Genomic DNA, 16,519 nt, shown 5'->3' with positions numbered 1-16,519 from the left:
GTATACATATGTGACAAAACTGCACATTATGCACATGTACCCTAGAACTTAAAGTATAATAAAATAAAAAAAGTAAAAAAAATAAAAAAGAATCAGTTCAAGTATCCTTTTACTGTAAATGCTTTTCTCAACCTATTCTTAACCCCCTAGCTCCACCCAAGCATGAACATAATGTTCATTTTTCTGTTTTGCCAAAACTCCTACACATTCCTATTTTGTACAATTGGTCACTCTATGTTATAACTGGATGATTACATGTTTCTCTCCCCCACTAGACATAAGAATAAGGATTTGTTGTGATTGATTGATTTCTAGTATCTAACATAGTGTTGAATGCATGAATGGAGGGTTTTAATCAAAGGAGCAACATAATTAAAGGCAAAAAGGTTTTCAGCATATTTTTGGGTTTTCTCATTCTAAGACTCTGATTGATAACAATGTCTTCATTACATCACATATGGTAGGAAGCCCCTTAGATTTCTCTGTTTGCTATTTCTGGGCATAATCGATTCCTTCACCTTAAGTCTTAAAACACTTCACAAATGTGCTTATTCTTTTGGTGGCACAGCAACAAGAACTTGTCCCAGTTTGGAATTAATTTTTAAGTTCTTTACAAAAATTTAAAGACATTTTGTGCCTGTTACATTATTTATAACTTTAACAGATGGTTTTTGAAGATCCACTATGAGCCAGACCTTGTACTTGTGGACAGGAGATGCATCAGTGAACAAAGAAGAAGGCATGGCCCTACCCAGTGGAGAAACAGCTCAGTCAGCATTACCAGAATAGGGAAGGGGGACAGGGTAGGTAAGTTTGTAGAACATCTAAAGATGGGCTAGTACCTTGAAGGGGAAAATGAGAGGAACCATCAAAGACATTCTCCAGTGCAGTCTTTACACAACGAAACAGAATAAATGTGGAATTTAGGAGCAAGAGAGCTCTGGATTTGAGCCTCGCTCTAGCACTTCCATAGCTCCAGCCACAGCAATGCAACTTTGCGCAAGTTATTTAATAAGACTAGACCTCTATTCCTTCATCTATAAAAACCAGGACACTGCACTTGAAGAGCTGCATATAAAGTGTCACATGAGCATTCACTAAGTGGTTGTTATTATTATGTGAACATATTTTCATCCTTGAGCTTATTTAATTCTCTAGGCAACCCTCTCTGGCATACTGGTACCTACTAGACCCATGTGAATAGATGATAAACCTACAATTCAGAGAGGCTAAGAGTTTGCTGAAAATCACAGCTATTTATTAACTGACCAGAACCCAGGCATCCTCACTTCCAGTTCCCTGTTAGTAGCGCCACATACCCTCCCCCAACATCTCAGGGACAGCTCCAGGCACAAACCTTCTCAATTTACCAACCTCCAATCTCTCAAAATCGCTGTGATAACAAGCCACTAATGATCTGAGCTTTGAAGAGACTTCTCACCCTGGAATCCTGAGGCTCCACCATCTCTACTCTTCTCCCAAGCCCCCTGTTTAATGAGCTCCCTGGGGGTGGTGGATGGAAAGACTGCCTGCATCCCTGGGGCAAAGTTACACAAAGGGCAGACACCTCCTTCCAGGTTCCCACTCCTTCAGCATTCAGTGAAACTTGAAGGGACCGGTAATGGTAGCTGGAGATGGAAGATGGCCTCATTTCCCTGATCCCTGGGGCTACATCGAAAGATGACTATCTTAACAGGGAGAGAAGTGGCTGAGATGACAACCACACACAAAACCCCCAGGGGCTAACAAATCCTGCCCCCTGCCACAAAAGCTGTACCTTTTCCTTCCTTGCCTGATGTGAGAACTCCACCTGTCTCCCTAGCCTCATTAACTCCCCTAATCACCAAGGCCAGTGAAGTGAAGGAGAAGATTCCTGGACCCTTTATTGGCCACCCTGGAGGTCACCATCTTTTTTCTGAGTAAGTAGCTACTATCTTTATCTTCAATCTCATCACTACACTCAAGTCCTACTCAAATCACTACACTCTAGAGTGTTAGAATTTAGAAAGCATTTTGCTTGCCATCCTCTTCTGAGCCTCAGCATTTTTTTTTTTTTTTTTTTTTTTTTTTTTTTGTAGCTGAGACTACAAACCAGGTCATACTTACTAAATGTTAGGAATGCTGCCTAAACTTCCAATGCCACAGTCTCCACATTCCCAAGGTTCTCCTTCTCCTATAGGCCTAGGTTATCTCCTGGCAGTGAGTGAAAGTGAGTTGAGTGAATATAAATCATGAATATGAATCAATCAGTCAATTCACAAAAGAGAAGTATGACTAACATCACTAGCAAAGAGTGAAGACAGATAACAGAGTACTGTCAGGCTTAGAATCCTTGGCTCTTCAATTTCAATCCAAGATGTATTAGACATATCCAACTTATGATCACAAAGAGTCAAAGGTACAATTTAGGAGACAGTGAACTTCCTTTACTGGTAATATTTCATCTAGATGACCTGGCATCTGTGTTCCTGATGGGTTCATGCTCTGGGGAATAGAATGAAAAATAAATCCCCTGAGTTCTATTTAAGAGTTGAGATTCTTTTTCTTATTCATAGACTTTACATGCAAAGGGTTGAATCAACCACATGCCCTAATCGATGACATATTGCCAACACTTTTGTTTGCTTCCTCACTCACTCATGAACCTGTGTACTCACTCTGTACCTCTGTTACTCTCCCCCATTCTAACATGTTTAATGTTTAGTTCTGTATATGGATATACATGTTGTTTGGCTGCATTTTTAATTCACATAAATCATCTTGTATCATAGAAGTCATTTATTTCCTTACCTTTTTTACTCAGATTATATTTTTTAAATCTATCAGTGTTGCTAGGCATAATTCTAGTCAACTGTTTCTAAGCAACTCTACAGTGTGCTTCTATCACATTTACTAGCCCAGTCATGGACTTCCAGATTGCTTCAAATTCTTCACCACTGCAGATGACAGTGCAAAAGCATCCTCATCCACGAGCTTTTTATATGCCTGCATGAGACTTCCTCTGTGATACACATCTAGGAGCAAGATGATTCAGTCATAGAATATACATTAACTTCACTAAATCATGCCAGTTTTCTCTTTAGACTACTGCACCAGTCTCCATTCCCATTGGCAGTGACCTAGGGTCCCTATATCCCCACATCCTTGCCAACATTTGTCCTTATTCTTCTTTCTCATGTTTGCCAAGCTAATAAATGTAAAGTGAAATATTGTGTTATTTTTTTTTTAATTCTCTGATCACCAGTGAATTTCAGCATATCTTCATATGTTTGTCAGCCTTTTGGCTTTGTTACACATCTTTTATTGGGGTTTTTATATTTTTCTTGGTGATGTGAAAATGATCACTGCATAAAATGGATATTAGTAACTCATCTGTTAACATTTCAAATATCACCTCCAAGTCTTTCATATGTATGTTTGTTTTATGCATAATTATGATGTAATCAATTTGATTTTTCTACTTTTTTTTTTAGGAAAAAAATTCAATCTTTATTCTTTTTTTTTTTTTTTTTTTTTTTTGAGATAGAGTCTCAGTCTATCATCCAGACTGGAGTGCAGTGGTGCGATCTCAGCTCACTGCAACTTTACGTCTTCTGGGTTCAAGCAATTGTCCTGCCTCAGCCTCCCAAGTAGCTGGGATTACAGGCATGCACCACCACACCCAGCTAATTTTTGTATTTTTTAATATATACATTTTTTATTATACTTTAAGTTCTAGGTTACATATTTTTAATATAATTTCAACTTTTAGACACAGGGAATACAAGCACAGGTTTGTTACGTGAGTATATGGTGTGATACTGAGATTTGGGGTATGAATCTTATCAACCAGGTAGTGAGCATAGCACTCAGCAAGTAATTTTTCAACCCATGCCTCCCCCAACCCCCAGCAGTCTCGTGTGGCAAAATTGTTCCTATCTTTATGTCCATGACTACCCAATGTTTAGCTCCCACTATAAGTGAGAACATGCAGTACTTGGTTTTCTGTTCTCACATTAATTCCTTTAGGATTATGGCCTCGAACTGCATTCATATTGCTGCAAAGGACATGATTTCACTCTTTTTTATGGCTGCATAATACTCCATGGTGTATGTGTACCACATTTTCTTTATCCAGTTCACCACTGATGGGCACTTAGATTGGCTCCATGTCTTTGCTATTGTGAATAGCATTGCAATAAACATATATGTGCATGTGTCTTTTGGTAGAATGATTTATTTTCTTCTGGGTATATACCTAATAATGGCATTTCTGGGTCAAATGGTAGCTCTGTTTTAAGTTCTCTGAGGAACTTAAAGTTCTTTAAACTACTTTCCACTGTGGCTAAACTAATTTACATTCCTACCAATAGTGTATAAGCATTCCCTTTTCTCCACAGTCTTGCCAGTGTGTTATTCTTTGACTTTTTAACAATAGCCATTCTGACTGGTGTGAGATGGTATCTTATTGTGGTTGTGATTTGCATTTCTCTGATAATTAGTGATGATGAGAATTTTTTTCACATTTGTTGGCCACTTATATGTCTTTCTTTGAGAATTGTCTGTTCATGTTTTTTGGCCATTTTTTAATGGGATTATTTGCTTTTTGCATCTTAATTTATTTAAGTTCCTTATATATTCTGGATATTAGACTTTAATTCAATACATAGTTGGCAAATATTTTCTCCCGTTCTGTAGGTTGTCTGTTTACTCTGTTGCTAGTTTCTTTTGCTGTGCAGAAGTTCTTTAATTAGGTCCACTTGTCAACTTTTGTTTTTGTTGCAATTGCTTTTGGGGACCTAGCCAAAAATTCTTTGCCAAGGCTAATGTCAAGAAGCGTGTTTCCTAGTTTTCTTCTAGGATTTTTATAGTCTGAGGGTTTACGTTTATATCTTTAATCCATCCTGAGGCAATTTTTGTATATGAATTGTAGGAGTCCAGTATTATTCTTCTGCATATGGCTAGCCAATTATCCTAGCACCATTTACTGAACAATGGGTCTTTTCCCCATTGTTTTATTTGTTAGCTTTGCAAAGATCAAATGGTTGTAGGTGTGCAGCTTTATTTTTGGGTTCTCTATTCTGTTCCATTGGTCTATCTGTCTGTTTTTGTACCACTATCATGCTGTTCCAGCTACTGTAGCCTTGTAGTATAGTTTGAAGTCCATTAGTGTGATGCCTCTGACTTTGTTCCTTTTTCTTAGGACTGCTTTGGCTATTTAGGCTCTTTTTGGTTTCATGTAAATTTTAGAATAGTTTTCTCTAATTCTGTTTTAAAAATGATGTTGGTAATTTGATAGGAATAGCTTTAATTCTTGCTATTTCTATTCAACATAGTCCTGGAAGTCCTAGCCAGAGCAATCAGGTAAAATAAAGAAAGAGAAGGCATCCAGACAGGAAAAGAGGAAGTCAAATTATCTCTGTTCACTGATGACATAATCTTGTACCTAGAAAACCCTAAAGATTCCTCCAAAAGACTTTTAGACCTAATAAACAACCTTAGCAAAGTTTCAAGAAACAAAATCGATGCCCTGATGATTTTCTGGTCTCATTCCATTTTAACTGAGTCCCTACCCTGGTAAATAAATGACTAGGGCCTGAATTCCTGCCAGACTGAAACTTTGGCTTATTCTCCCAGGCTTTAGCCTTTTGTGGGGAACAGGGACCAGTTCCTGAACCTCAGCACCTTCCTATTCATACATTGCAGTGTTTTTTGCCATAATGTTATATATTCTCACATTTCCATTTTCCATACTACACCCCTTGGACACTTCCTGCCTCTAAGGACACCCACCTCTTAGTTCCTCTGGGTCTTCTTTGATGCCATTCACCTCCCTGAAACATCGAGACCAATGTTGGGTAAATAGGCTCCCTCTGCCAGATACTGTACTTCAGCCTCCCATCCACCATAGACAGTTCCACATTCTAATGGACATGTTGAATTTTCAGGTCCCAGCCACTCCTAGACCTTCCTCCCCATAATTAAACTGCCAAATACATTCTAAAAGTATGTTTTTTCCAAGAGGGATTCAATCCAGAAATATGACCTCTACAATGATTATGTAATTTTTTATTTACAGGCAAAACTTAGGATAACCCACTTTTCTTATACAGATGAGAAGAAAAAGAGAAAATGTAGCCAGAAGCATCAGGTGGAGTTTAACACTCCACAGAAGAAGAGCAACAGAGGACAGATAGAGCAAAAAGATGTGTCGTAGTGGCAGGCGCGGTGACTCATGCTTGCAGTCGTAGCACTCTGGGAGGCCAACGTGGGCAGATCACTTGAGGCCAGAAGTTTGAGACCAGCCTGGCCAACGTGGCAAAACTCAGCCCCAATTAAAATACAAAACTTAGCCAGGCATGGTGGTGCATTCCTGTAGTCCCAGCTACTGGAGAGGCTGAGGTGGAAGAATCGCTTGAACCCAGTGGGTAGAGGTTGCAGTGAGCCATGATCACTCCACTGCACTCCAGCCTGGGTGACAGAGCAAGACTCTGTCTTGAAAAAAAAAGAAAAAAAAAAAGTGTGTCATAGTTATCACACCTTTGGAAATGAAGAAAAATAATGACTTTCTGAATATCTTTCCTATAATCTTTACCACTTATACTCAGAATAACCTAAGAATATAGATATTATAATTTTTGTCTTTTAAAAAACAAGAGATGAAGTGCCTTTTTCAAGTGCACAGAATTAGTCAGTTGAAAGTTGAAGGTGAAATCAAGATGTGTCCACATCAAATCTGTGAAGTTATATTATAGACTGTATATGGCTCCCCCTTATGCAGTGTGCAAGCTGAAATATCCTATACCAAATTGAAGACTCCAAGCTAGGACACACACCTAATATTCCTTCATATTTTTTTACTCTTAGGGCAGCAATGCCAAGGGGAAACCAGAGTCACGTGACTGAATTCGTCATTCTGGGACTGACCACAAACTCAAAAAAACAGGTGTGGCTTTTTGCCAGCTTCCTGGTCTTGTACATGGTCAATATGGTTGGCAACTCGGTCATCACTGCAACCATCTGGGGGGATGCCTGCCTCCATACTCCCACGTATTTCTTCCTCTCTAACCTGTCCCTGGTGGACATCTGCTTTACCACTGTCATCGTGCCACGAATGTTAGTGAACATGCTGACTCAGACAAGGACAATCCTCTTTGCCCAGTGCCTCACCCAGATGTATTTCTTTGTGGCCTTTGGGATCACAGACAGCTTCCTCCTGGCTGCCATGGCCATTGACTGCTACATGGTCATCTGTAACCCACTGCATTACACCACGGCCATGAGCCCCAGGCGCTGTCTCCTGCTGGTCACCGCATCCTGGGTGGCATCCCACCTCCACTCGCTCACCCACACTCTTCTCATGGCTCGCCTCTCCTTCTGTGGGCCCAACGTCATTCACCACTTCTTCTGTGATGTCCAGTCACTGGCTGATGCTCTCTTGCTCTGACACCTCTGTCAATGAGCTTCTGGCCTTCACAGAGAGCTCTTTTGTGATCATGAGTCCCTTTATCTTCATTATTATCTCTTATGTCTCTCTCACCTGTGCTGTTCTGAGGGTCCCCTCAGCAGGAGCCAGGTACAAGGCCTTCTCCACCTGTGGATCCCACCTCACGGTTGTGGCGCTATTCTACAGGACCATAATATCTGTGTACATTCGCCCCTCATCTACCTACTCGGTGACAAAGGATTGTGTGATCACTGTCATCTATACAGTAGTTACTCCCATGCTGAGCCCTTTTATCTATAGCCTTAGGAACAAGGACATGAAACAGGCCTTGAGAAAGCTAGCAAAAAGAACCAAATAGAATAAGCATATTTTGCTACCTCTAGAAGTTTAGGAATAAACTCAGCAATTATATGTTAAGCACCTACTATCTGCAAGTACTTAATCTGTGGGGAAAGTAACATAAATCATAGCTTCTGTCCTCAAAAGTATTTATATTCCAAATAGCAGACAGGAGATTGTCAACAGTTTGTTTTAATAAGAGTTTGTTTTCTTCTTCATAAAATTAGATGAGTCATTATTATAAGCATCTTAAATTACAAAATAATTTAAGATGATAAATATCTTAAGTTATAAAAAATTCCCCAACTTCTCCCCTTCCTTGGTATATTTTCCCTTTTCCTTTGAAATACCTAGTTCATGCATCTCATGTACATTACCAGTGTAGACCAGTATTTCACCATAAAAAAAAGTTTTAAACCTTCCACATCTGCCATTTAGTGACTTAGATAATTTACTTAACCTTTTTTAGTTTTAATTCCCTAGTCCTTTAGTATACTACTTGGGCTATGAGCCCAGATCCAAGAGTTATCAGCCCTGTGTTCTTAAGAAAGTATATTAATCTTTTTGTGCCTTGGTTTCTTTATATGCAAAGTCAATTGTTGTTAGAGTTTAATGATCTAATAAGTGTTCTAAGACATATATGAATTATGTATTAAGAATTAGGTTGGTGCAAAATTGCTGTTTCCACAATTACTTTTGCACCAACCTAATACTTAGAACAGTGTCTTGTACATAGCAAGATCATAATAAATGTCAACCACTAGAATAACGTTATATAGAAATGTTTCTCTGTCCCTTTCCAACTAGCATTCCATGTTTTATAATGGGGTGGCAAACACATTCTCATACATCCTCCCATTGAGCTCAGTCTAAGTGTTTCTGGAAATTAAGTGTAATTATTCTCTTTAGGACTTTATCACTATTTTGTCAGTTTTTTGGGGGGGATCCCAATGGATATGAAGAAGGCCTCCCTCAATCATTAGAACATGATTCTCACTGACCTTTCTTTCTCCATTCCTGTTCCTCCATCTCATCTTCACTGAATTTCAAATAATTTCACTATCAAAGCCTCCATGGGGCACACTGCCCAGCACTTCAAACATCTGAAATACAAACTATGGCTAAAGAATGTGAAGCGGACAAATGAAGAAAAGTTGAGGGGAAACTATAGCTTTACAAGGAAAGAACTAAGAGGATTTGATACAAAAATAAAAGGTGGGAGAATATAGCAACCTACCTCAATGAAAAAAAAAAAGATGTTGCAGAAGATGAACTGACTTTAATTGATAAAAAAAATTTCCAAGGGTCAGTCTTGAAGCAAGGTATAAAAGGATGGGACAGCCACACCAATTGAATAAAAACCATCATCCAGCAAGCATGCTACTTGTGGGAGATACACACCAAGGGACAGCTATGGTATGGTGTAGGGGAGTAGCTACCAAGAGCATAATGGCTTTGGATTCAAATCCTGACTCTGCTACTACTTTTGTAATTTTCAACAAATTAGCAACCCTGCTAAACCTAACTTGTCTCATCCATAAAATGGAAATAATAATAATAGCTTATTTCATGAAGATTAAATGAGATGACAATCTGTGTAAAGCAAGTAGCACACTACATGGCCTATTGTAAATGCTCGATAAAACTTGTTTATTATGATGGTGATAGTGTTTGGAACTTTATAACTTGAGACAAATAAATTGGGTTTTATAATGAATAAGTTTTTTAGAGAAGATGAAAAACAGTCAGTGGAGATAGGTGGACATCAATTCTAGGCAACCATTTTCCAATACCAAAGCCACCTCTCAGAGTAAGATTGCTTTCATACAATGAGGACAGGAAGGAATACATATAGAACCCAGTTGATCCACTTGAACATTTGCTGATACTCCCTTCACAATTGTAACTGTAAATAGACACTCATAGCAACCCTAACCTAAGAAGGGTATGCTTATCAAGGTCTCATACTCTTGGGAGTAAAGGTTTGAATAATAATGGTGCATAAGCCCCCCATATGTACCAAGATGAGAACTGAGGGTGAGGAGTTTAGAATGCAGAGTGAGTAACAGTGAGGATAAGTACAAGTTTCACCCTCAAGACCAACTGTGCAAAGGGGGCTATAGTTCATCCCACTAATCGTCCTCTTCTATGTTTCCTCTATGGAAGAGGGGCCCATAGAAACCATGGAAGATCTATTCACCATACATACGTGGATAATTGAATCTGTGCTATGCAAAGGGTAGACACTGGTAGCCATGAAAACATACCACTAAGATCTCCTGTGATGAGAGCATAATGACCCCAGCTACTGTCCCCACCTGGTCCATCACCATCATTGTGCCAAAGCCATGTTTATATAGACTGCTCCTACCAATGACTGGGCATTGCAGAGGTACCAGGACAGGCCCATTCCAGAGAAATATAGGACACTTCTGATGAATAACTTTCATTCTAGGATCCTCCAATGATCAAACTTTTCCTGGTACCTTAGGGGTTTTTTTTTGTTTGTTTTTTTGTTTTTTTTTTTTTTTTTTGGTTTTGGTTTTGGTTTGCTTGTTTGTTTTGAGACAGAGTCTCACTCTGTTGCCCAGGCTGGAGTGCAGTGGCATGATCTTGGCTTACCGCAATCCCCACCTCCTGGATTCATACAATTCTGTCTCGGTCTTCCAAGTGTCTGGGACTACAGTCGTGCACCACCATGCCCAGCTAATTTTTGTATTTTTTGTAGAGATGAGGTTTTGCCATGTTGACCAGACTGGTCTTGAACTCCTGGCCTCAAGTGATACACCCACTTCAGCCTCCCAAAGTGCTGGGATTACAGGCATGAGCTACCACTCCTGGCCCCTGGTGCATTGTTGCAGTCTCTTCCTACACCAATCCTCCTTCCTTCTCTCTTTTTTCCCACAGGTCTCAGACTGAGTCTGAAGGATTTCTTCCACTAAATCTCTTGCCACTATGATGGTTTTATGCGTCAACTTGACTGGGCTAAGGGATGCCCAGATAGCTGATAAAACATTATTTCTGACTATGTTTGTGAGGGTGTTTTCCAGAAGAGATTAGCATTTAAATAAGTAGACAGAGTAAATAAGATACTCCTCACCAATGTGGGTGGGTATCACACAATCTGCTGAGGGCCTGAGTAGAACAAAATGGCAGAGGAAAGATGAACTCACTCTCTGTTCTTGAGCTGTGATATCCATCTTCTCATGCCTTTGGACATCAGCACTCTTGGCTCTCAGGTCTTCAGATTCAAACTGGGACTTTACCATTATGTCTCCTGGTTCTCAGGTCTTTGGGCTTGGATGACTACACTACCAGCTCTCCTGGGCCTCCAGGTTGCAGATGGTAAGCCATGGGAATTCTCAGCCTCTGTAATCACATCAGCCAATCCCTCATAATAAATAGCTTTCTCTATATCTATCTATATAGCTCTATATATAGATATACAGATATATCCTATTGCCCTTGTTTCTCTGGAGAACTCTGACTAATACACACATCTAGTCTCGTTTTGGTCCTCAGAAGACCTGAGCTAATCCACTAATCAATGACTCAGTGACCAGTTCTACTCATTGTGACATACCACAGAGAAACTTGAGCAGGTACATCAGAAGACTACAGGAATGTTTATGGAAGAGATTAAAATGGAACAAACATGATGCTCTGGTTTTATTCATTGTGATTTTCCTCTCTCACCTATAAAAGTAATCTAATTTAACTTAATATAAAAGAAATGGGTTACAAAATCCCAGTTTTCCAGTCATTTCTACTGAAATAAGAAATCTTAGGCTATTGCTAAAATATCAATAACTGAACAAAGGAAGATAAATGATAGTTGTTATGGAGATGTTCTCATTAGAAAATTGTGGTCTCAAAATTTTTCTCCAACTTGCATGCAGAAGATACATTTTTTTTTTCATATTTTTGTAGAGACATGGTTTCACTATGTCACCCAGGCTGCTCTCGAACTCCTGAGCTCAAGCAATCCTCCCACCTTGGCAGGAGGATCCTCCCAACATGCTAGGATTACAGGAGTGCCCCACTGTGCCTGGTGAGAAGATATTTTTAAAAAGAAATAAACAGTTGAAAAGGCCAGCCATATTTATTTGACTATCATTTATGCCTTTTTATCTGCATAGAAGTTCCACTTCGGATACTAAACATTTTTTAAAAACATAATGGCGAACATCATACAACAAACCCAAATGTCCATCAACAGTAGTATGGATAAATACATTGTGACATATACCACAGTGAAATGTAAGTCCACATTCTCTTAATTGCAATCCTGAAATCCAAAAATCAACAAAAGATATTTTATAAAGCTTCAGCAAACGTATTTTGTAGAGCCTTAGAATCATTTGAGGTAGATTTATTTAGGTTCATATTGCAATTGATACTCTGAAAAGTTAAATTACTTGACCAAGATGGTACAGATGGAACTCAAACCTGAGTCAGCACAAGCCAAAGTGGCTGCTTCATCATTTTACTACTACGTCAGAGCCATCACCACCCAAAAGTCATGAGGATGATATTGTGACAATGACAGTGACAACTCCTTATTAAAGTTAACTGTTTTCAAACCCCAGCTTCCCACGGATGGTGATCATGAAAAGTGGCATATATGGTGACAAGTTATTCCAGTTTTCCAAAAACTGAGGGGTTCCCCACAAGTGGGACTTTCTATTTTAAAAGCACGAAAGTTCTGAGCAAACACAAAGGACTAATTGATCACCTGCAGAAAGTGCTCTCATTTTCTTAACTCTATCAAGAGAAACAAGACTATCAACAAAAGCTAATATTTTATGAGCATTGGATATGAACTAGTCATTGTTCTAGTTCTGCACAATCCCTAACTAACTTAATCCTCGCAACAACTTTTTGAGTTAGGTATTGTTATTACCTCTTCAAGCAGATGCAGAAAGTGAAACCAGAAAGATTGGGCAACTTGTTCAGTGTCACATCCCATAAGCTGGTGGCCAAATGAAAGTTTATCAGACCCAGAGGGAATGTGTTTGATCACCATATCCAAGAGTATGACGTTAGCACATGCTGGCAAAGCCTGTCCACTATCCAGTTGCACAAATTAGAATCTCTTGTGTTGGATTTTATGTCATAGGGCCTGAAAAAGCCTGCAACTGATTCCAGAATTTTGATGCTTTCAGCAGCCCTTAATGGTAGGTTTATGTCCACAGCTTACAAAAGGAAGAAAATGAAGCTCAGAAAAAAAATCATTTGCCCAAAATATAAAAGCTAATTGAGGTTTAGAGCTGGGAGGCATGTCATCTAACATTTTCAGTACATCAGAAACTCCAGGTTTCATTTTATCTACTATTACCAACAATACTAATAACTATTGTCACCATTTATTGAAAGCCTACTCTGTATTAGCACTTTGGATATGTGATCTCATTATCTACAACAATACAAAGCTTGTACATCATTTACAGATTAGGAAATTGGAAGCTCAAAGAGGATAAGAAAATGCGTTGGTTGTAGAGGATTACACAGCTAGGAAAGATAGGGTTTCCCTCTAGTCTTATAAGACACCAAACCCAACACTCCTAATGAATGATGACGTTGATAATGCTGTTGATAATTATGACAGGACCTTTTATTTTTAAATTATTTTGAGTTTATAAAGTTATTTTATCCATGCTAGTTCTGCTGAAGGTTCTTCAAAAGATCAAGAGGGTAGATACTCCCAATATGCCAAGAATACCTGAGTCTCAGCTGTAACCAGAGTACACTGTTACCCCTTCTCCCCCAACACACAGACACATAAAACACACGTTTGCTTCATAAGTTTCTAGTAAATGCATATTCCCAAGGTATTTTACTCAAATTTGAAAAAACTGTAAAATTGAAACCTATGAAAAACCTATAGAATAGCTTTCCTATTTTAAAAGGGTGGGGAATGAAGAAGGGAGACTAAGATTTAGAAATGTCTTTCCATTTGATCTCCAGTTTAGCCTCATCCAGGAGGTCTACAGGACACATTGCTAAATAACTAAAATGTAAAAATCACCCCTAAAAAGATCTCCCATTATCATTGTCCAGGGTTCTTACCTTTATGTATGTTTACGTGCCTGACACCAATACATGTCTTTGCTCTTTGAGAAGATCACAGAAAACAAACAGCCTAGAGTTATGTAAATGTTTGGAGTCTATGTTTGAGGATGATTTTTCTCCAACTATTCTACTTTAAACAGAAATTAGAAATGAAACCAGCATCTCAGCTGGGCACAGTGGCTCACGTCTGTAATCCCAGCACTTTGGTAGGCTGAGGTGGGTGGATCACAAGGTCAAGAGATCAAGACCAGCCTGGCCAACATGGTGAAACCCCGTCTCTACTAAAAATACAAAAATTAGCTGGGCATGGTGGCATCCACCTGTAGTCCCAGCTACTAGGGAAGCTGAGGCAGGAGAATTGCTTGAATCCGGGAGGCAGAGGTTGCAGTGAGCTGAGATCACACCACTGCACTCCAGCCTAGCAACAGAGAGAGACTCGTCTCAAAAAAAAAAAGACAAAAGAAAAAAAAAAAGAGACCAGCATCTCTCACTTCCTGCTCCTGGACTTCTCTGAGCACCCAGAGCAGCAGCCTCTCCTGTTTGGGCTCTTCTTGGGCATGTACCTGGTCACTGTGTTAAGGAACCTGCTCATCCTTCAAGCCATTGGTTCTGACCCTTATCTCCACACCCCATGTACTTCTTCCTGGCAAATCTGTCCTTCATCAATACCTGTTTGATGTGCACCATTGTCCCCAAGGTGCTGGTGAACATCCAGACACATCACACCATCTCCTATACTGGGTGCCTCATGCAGGTGCACTTCTTCATGGCATTAGCCCTGCTAGATAACTTCCTGCTGGCTGTGATGGCGTATGATCACTACGTGGCCATCTGCCTTCCTCTACACTACATGATCATGCATCCCCAAGCCTGCCTGCTGCTGGCGGCCATGTCCTGTCTCTGCTCCCACCTCCAGGTTTTCTCACTCATTCTCTTGATGACTCGATTCTCATTCTGGGCCTCCCATTCCATCCCAGTTTTTCTGTGATCTTCTCCCACTCCTCAAACTTGCCTGTTCAGACATCAAGGTCTTTCACTTCATGATGTTCACTGAAGCCACTCTTTCTGGTGTTGTCCCTCTCATCTGTGTCCTAGTCTCTTATGCCCACATCATGCACACCATCCTCAGAGTTTCCTCTGATGAGGGGAAACACAAAGCCTTCTCTACCCGTGGCTCTCACCTGACAGTGATCACTCTTTTCTATGGAACCCTGTTTCTGGTATATTTCCAGCCTTCATTCCTACTAGCAGATACTGGAATGATTGCATCCATTGTATACACAATGGTCACCCCCATGCTGAACTCTTTTGTCTATAGCCTGAGGAAGCGGGACATGAAAGAGGCTTTGTGGAGACTCTTTGGCTTGAGAAAATGCACTGCTCAATAAAGAGTCCTGCCCCACAGCAGAAGCCCAGGCTCTTCTGAATGCCTTCCTAATTGAACTTCTCTATTACAATCTTGAAAAACTCAAATCCAAGGCAGGATGAATGCTCAGTGCTACAGGCAGGTTTAACAAATGAGGAATGCCTGATGTGGCAGGACTGGAATAGGATCCACTGGCCAGGGACAGAACTACAGCCTGGAGGATGGCCAGCAATTCCTACAGGATGACATAATTAGTGTGGAGAGGTACCCAAGCAGATTCATACCAGAGAATGGGAACCACCAAAAGAATGACATCAGATAGAACTTAGGTTCTTGAAGGAAGCACAGTTAGCAGCTCAGTCTGACTGACAGGCCTCACTCAATGAGAAAAAATACTGACTAGATCTGAGAAGGGTCACATACTTCAACTTTCAGGGACTATTTCCAAGTCCAGCTTAGGAAGCAGCTCACTCACAGGGATTAACTTCCACATGCAGAAAACAACCAAAAAGGTACACGTTTTGGTAGGACTAACAGAGCCAGAATTGTTCTAGAAGAAACTAGGCACAAATATATCAGAGAACTGGTCCCAAGTCATCCAACTGAGATTAAAGCTAAAGACTCTGACAGTGAGTTATTGGGACAAGCCCTTAATTCTTTAGTTTTAAATCCTGATTTATTTTCCTTATATGTCCTGCAATACATATTCATTATAATAATTTTGTTAAACTATTTCATTGCATCATTATTGTAATAGTGAGAGGTTAAAAACCTAGTAGTTTTCAGAAATAGGAACGCCTTTACATTGTTGATGGGAGTGTAAATTAGTTCAACCATTGTGGAAGACGATGTGGTGATTCCTAAAGGATCAAGAACTACCACTGAACCCAACAATCCCATTACTGGGCATACACCCAAAGGATTATAAATCATGCTACCATAAAGACACATGCACACGTATGTTTATTGCAACACTTTTCACAGTAGCAAAGACTTGGAACCAACCCAAATGTCCATCAATAATAGAATGGATAAAGAAAATATGGCTGTGCATCCCACTACTGGGTATATACCCAAAGGATTATAAATTATTCTACTACAAAGACACATGTACACGTATGTTTATTGCGGCACTATTCACAATAGCAAAGACTTGGAATCAACCCAAATGTCCATCTGTGACAGACTGGATTAAGAAAATGTGGCACATATACACCATGGAATACTATGCAGCCATAAAAAAGGATGAGTTTGCGTCCTTTGTAGGGACATGGATGCAGCTGGAAACCATCATTCTTAGCAAACTATCACAAGAA

At 39.7% G+C, this 16,519-nt stretch overlaps 2 protein-coding genes across 2 annotated transcripts; both read left to right on the top strand.

The window, feature by feature from the left end:
- The first annotated feature begins 6,853 nt into the window (after positions 1–6,853).
- LOC108531397 (olfactory receptor 1L6-like) lies at positions 6,854–7,784 on the top strand. The gene is given in 2 exon segments (XM_017874814.1): positions 6,854–7,405; positions 7,407–7,784. Coding segments are annotated over 2 exon segments (930 nt in total).
- Positions 7,785–12,192: 4,408 nt separating this feature from the next.
- LOC108531365 (olfactory receptor 1G1-like) lies at positions 12,193–15,225 on the top strand. Its single transcript, XM_017874760.1, is given in 4 exon segments — positions 12,193–12,261; positions 14,293–14,461; positions 14,464–14,809; positions 14,811–15,225. Coding segments are annotated over 4 exon segments (999 nt in total).
- Positions 15,226–16,519: the final 1,294 nt, after the last annotated feature.

This window comes from Rhinopithecus bieti, unplaced genomic scaffold (genome assembly GCF_001698545.2).
Source record: "Rhinopithecus bieti isolate Rb0 unplaced genomic scaffold, ASM169854v2 scaffold_7967, whole genome shotgun sequence".
Lineage (NCBI taxonomy): Eukaryota > Metazoa > Chordata > Mammalia > Primates > Cercopithecidae > Rhinopithecus > Rhinopithecus bieti.
Note: the sequence above shows the minus strand (reverse complement) of the source record. Positions and strands in the feature narration are given on the sequence as shown.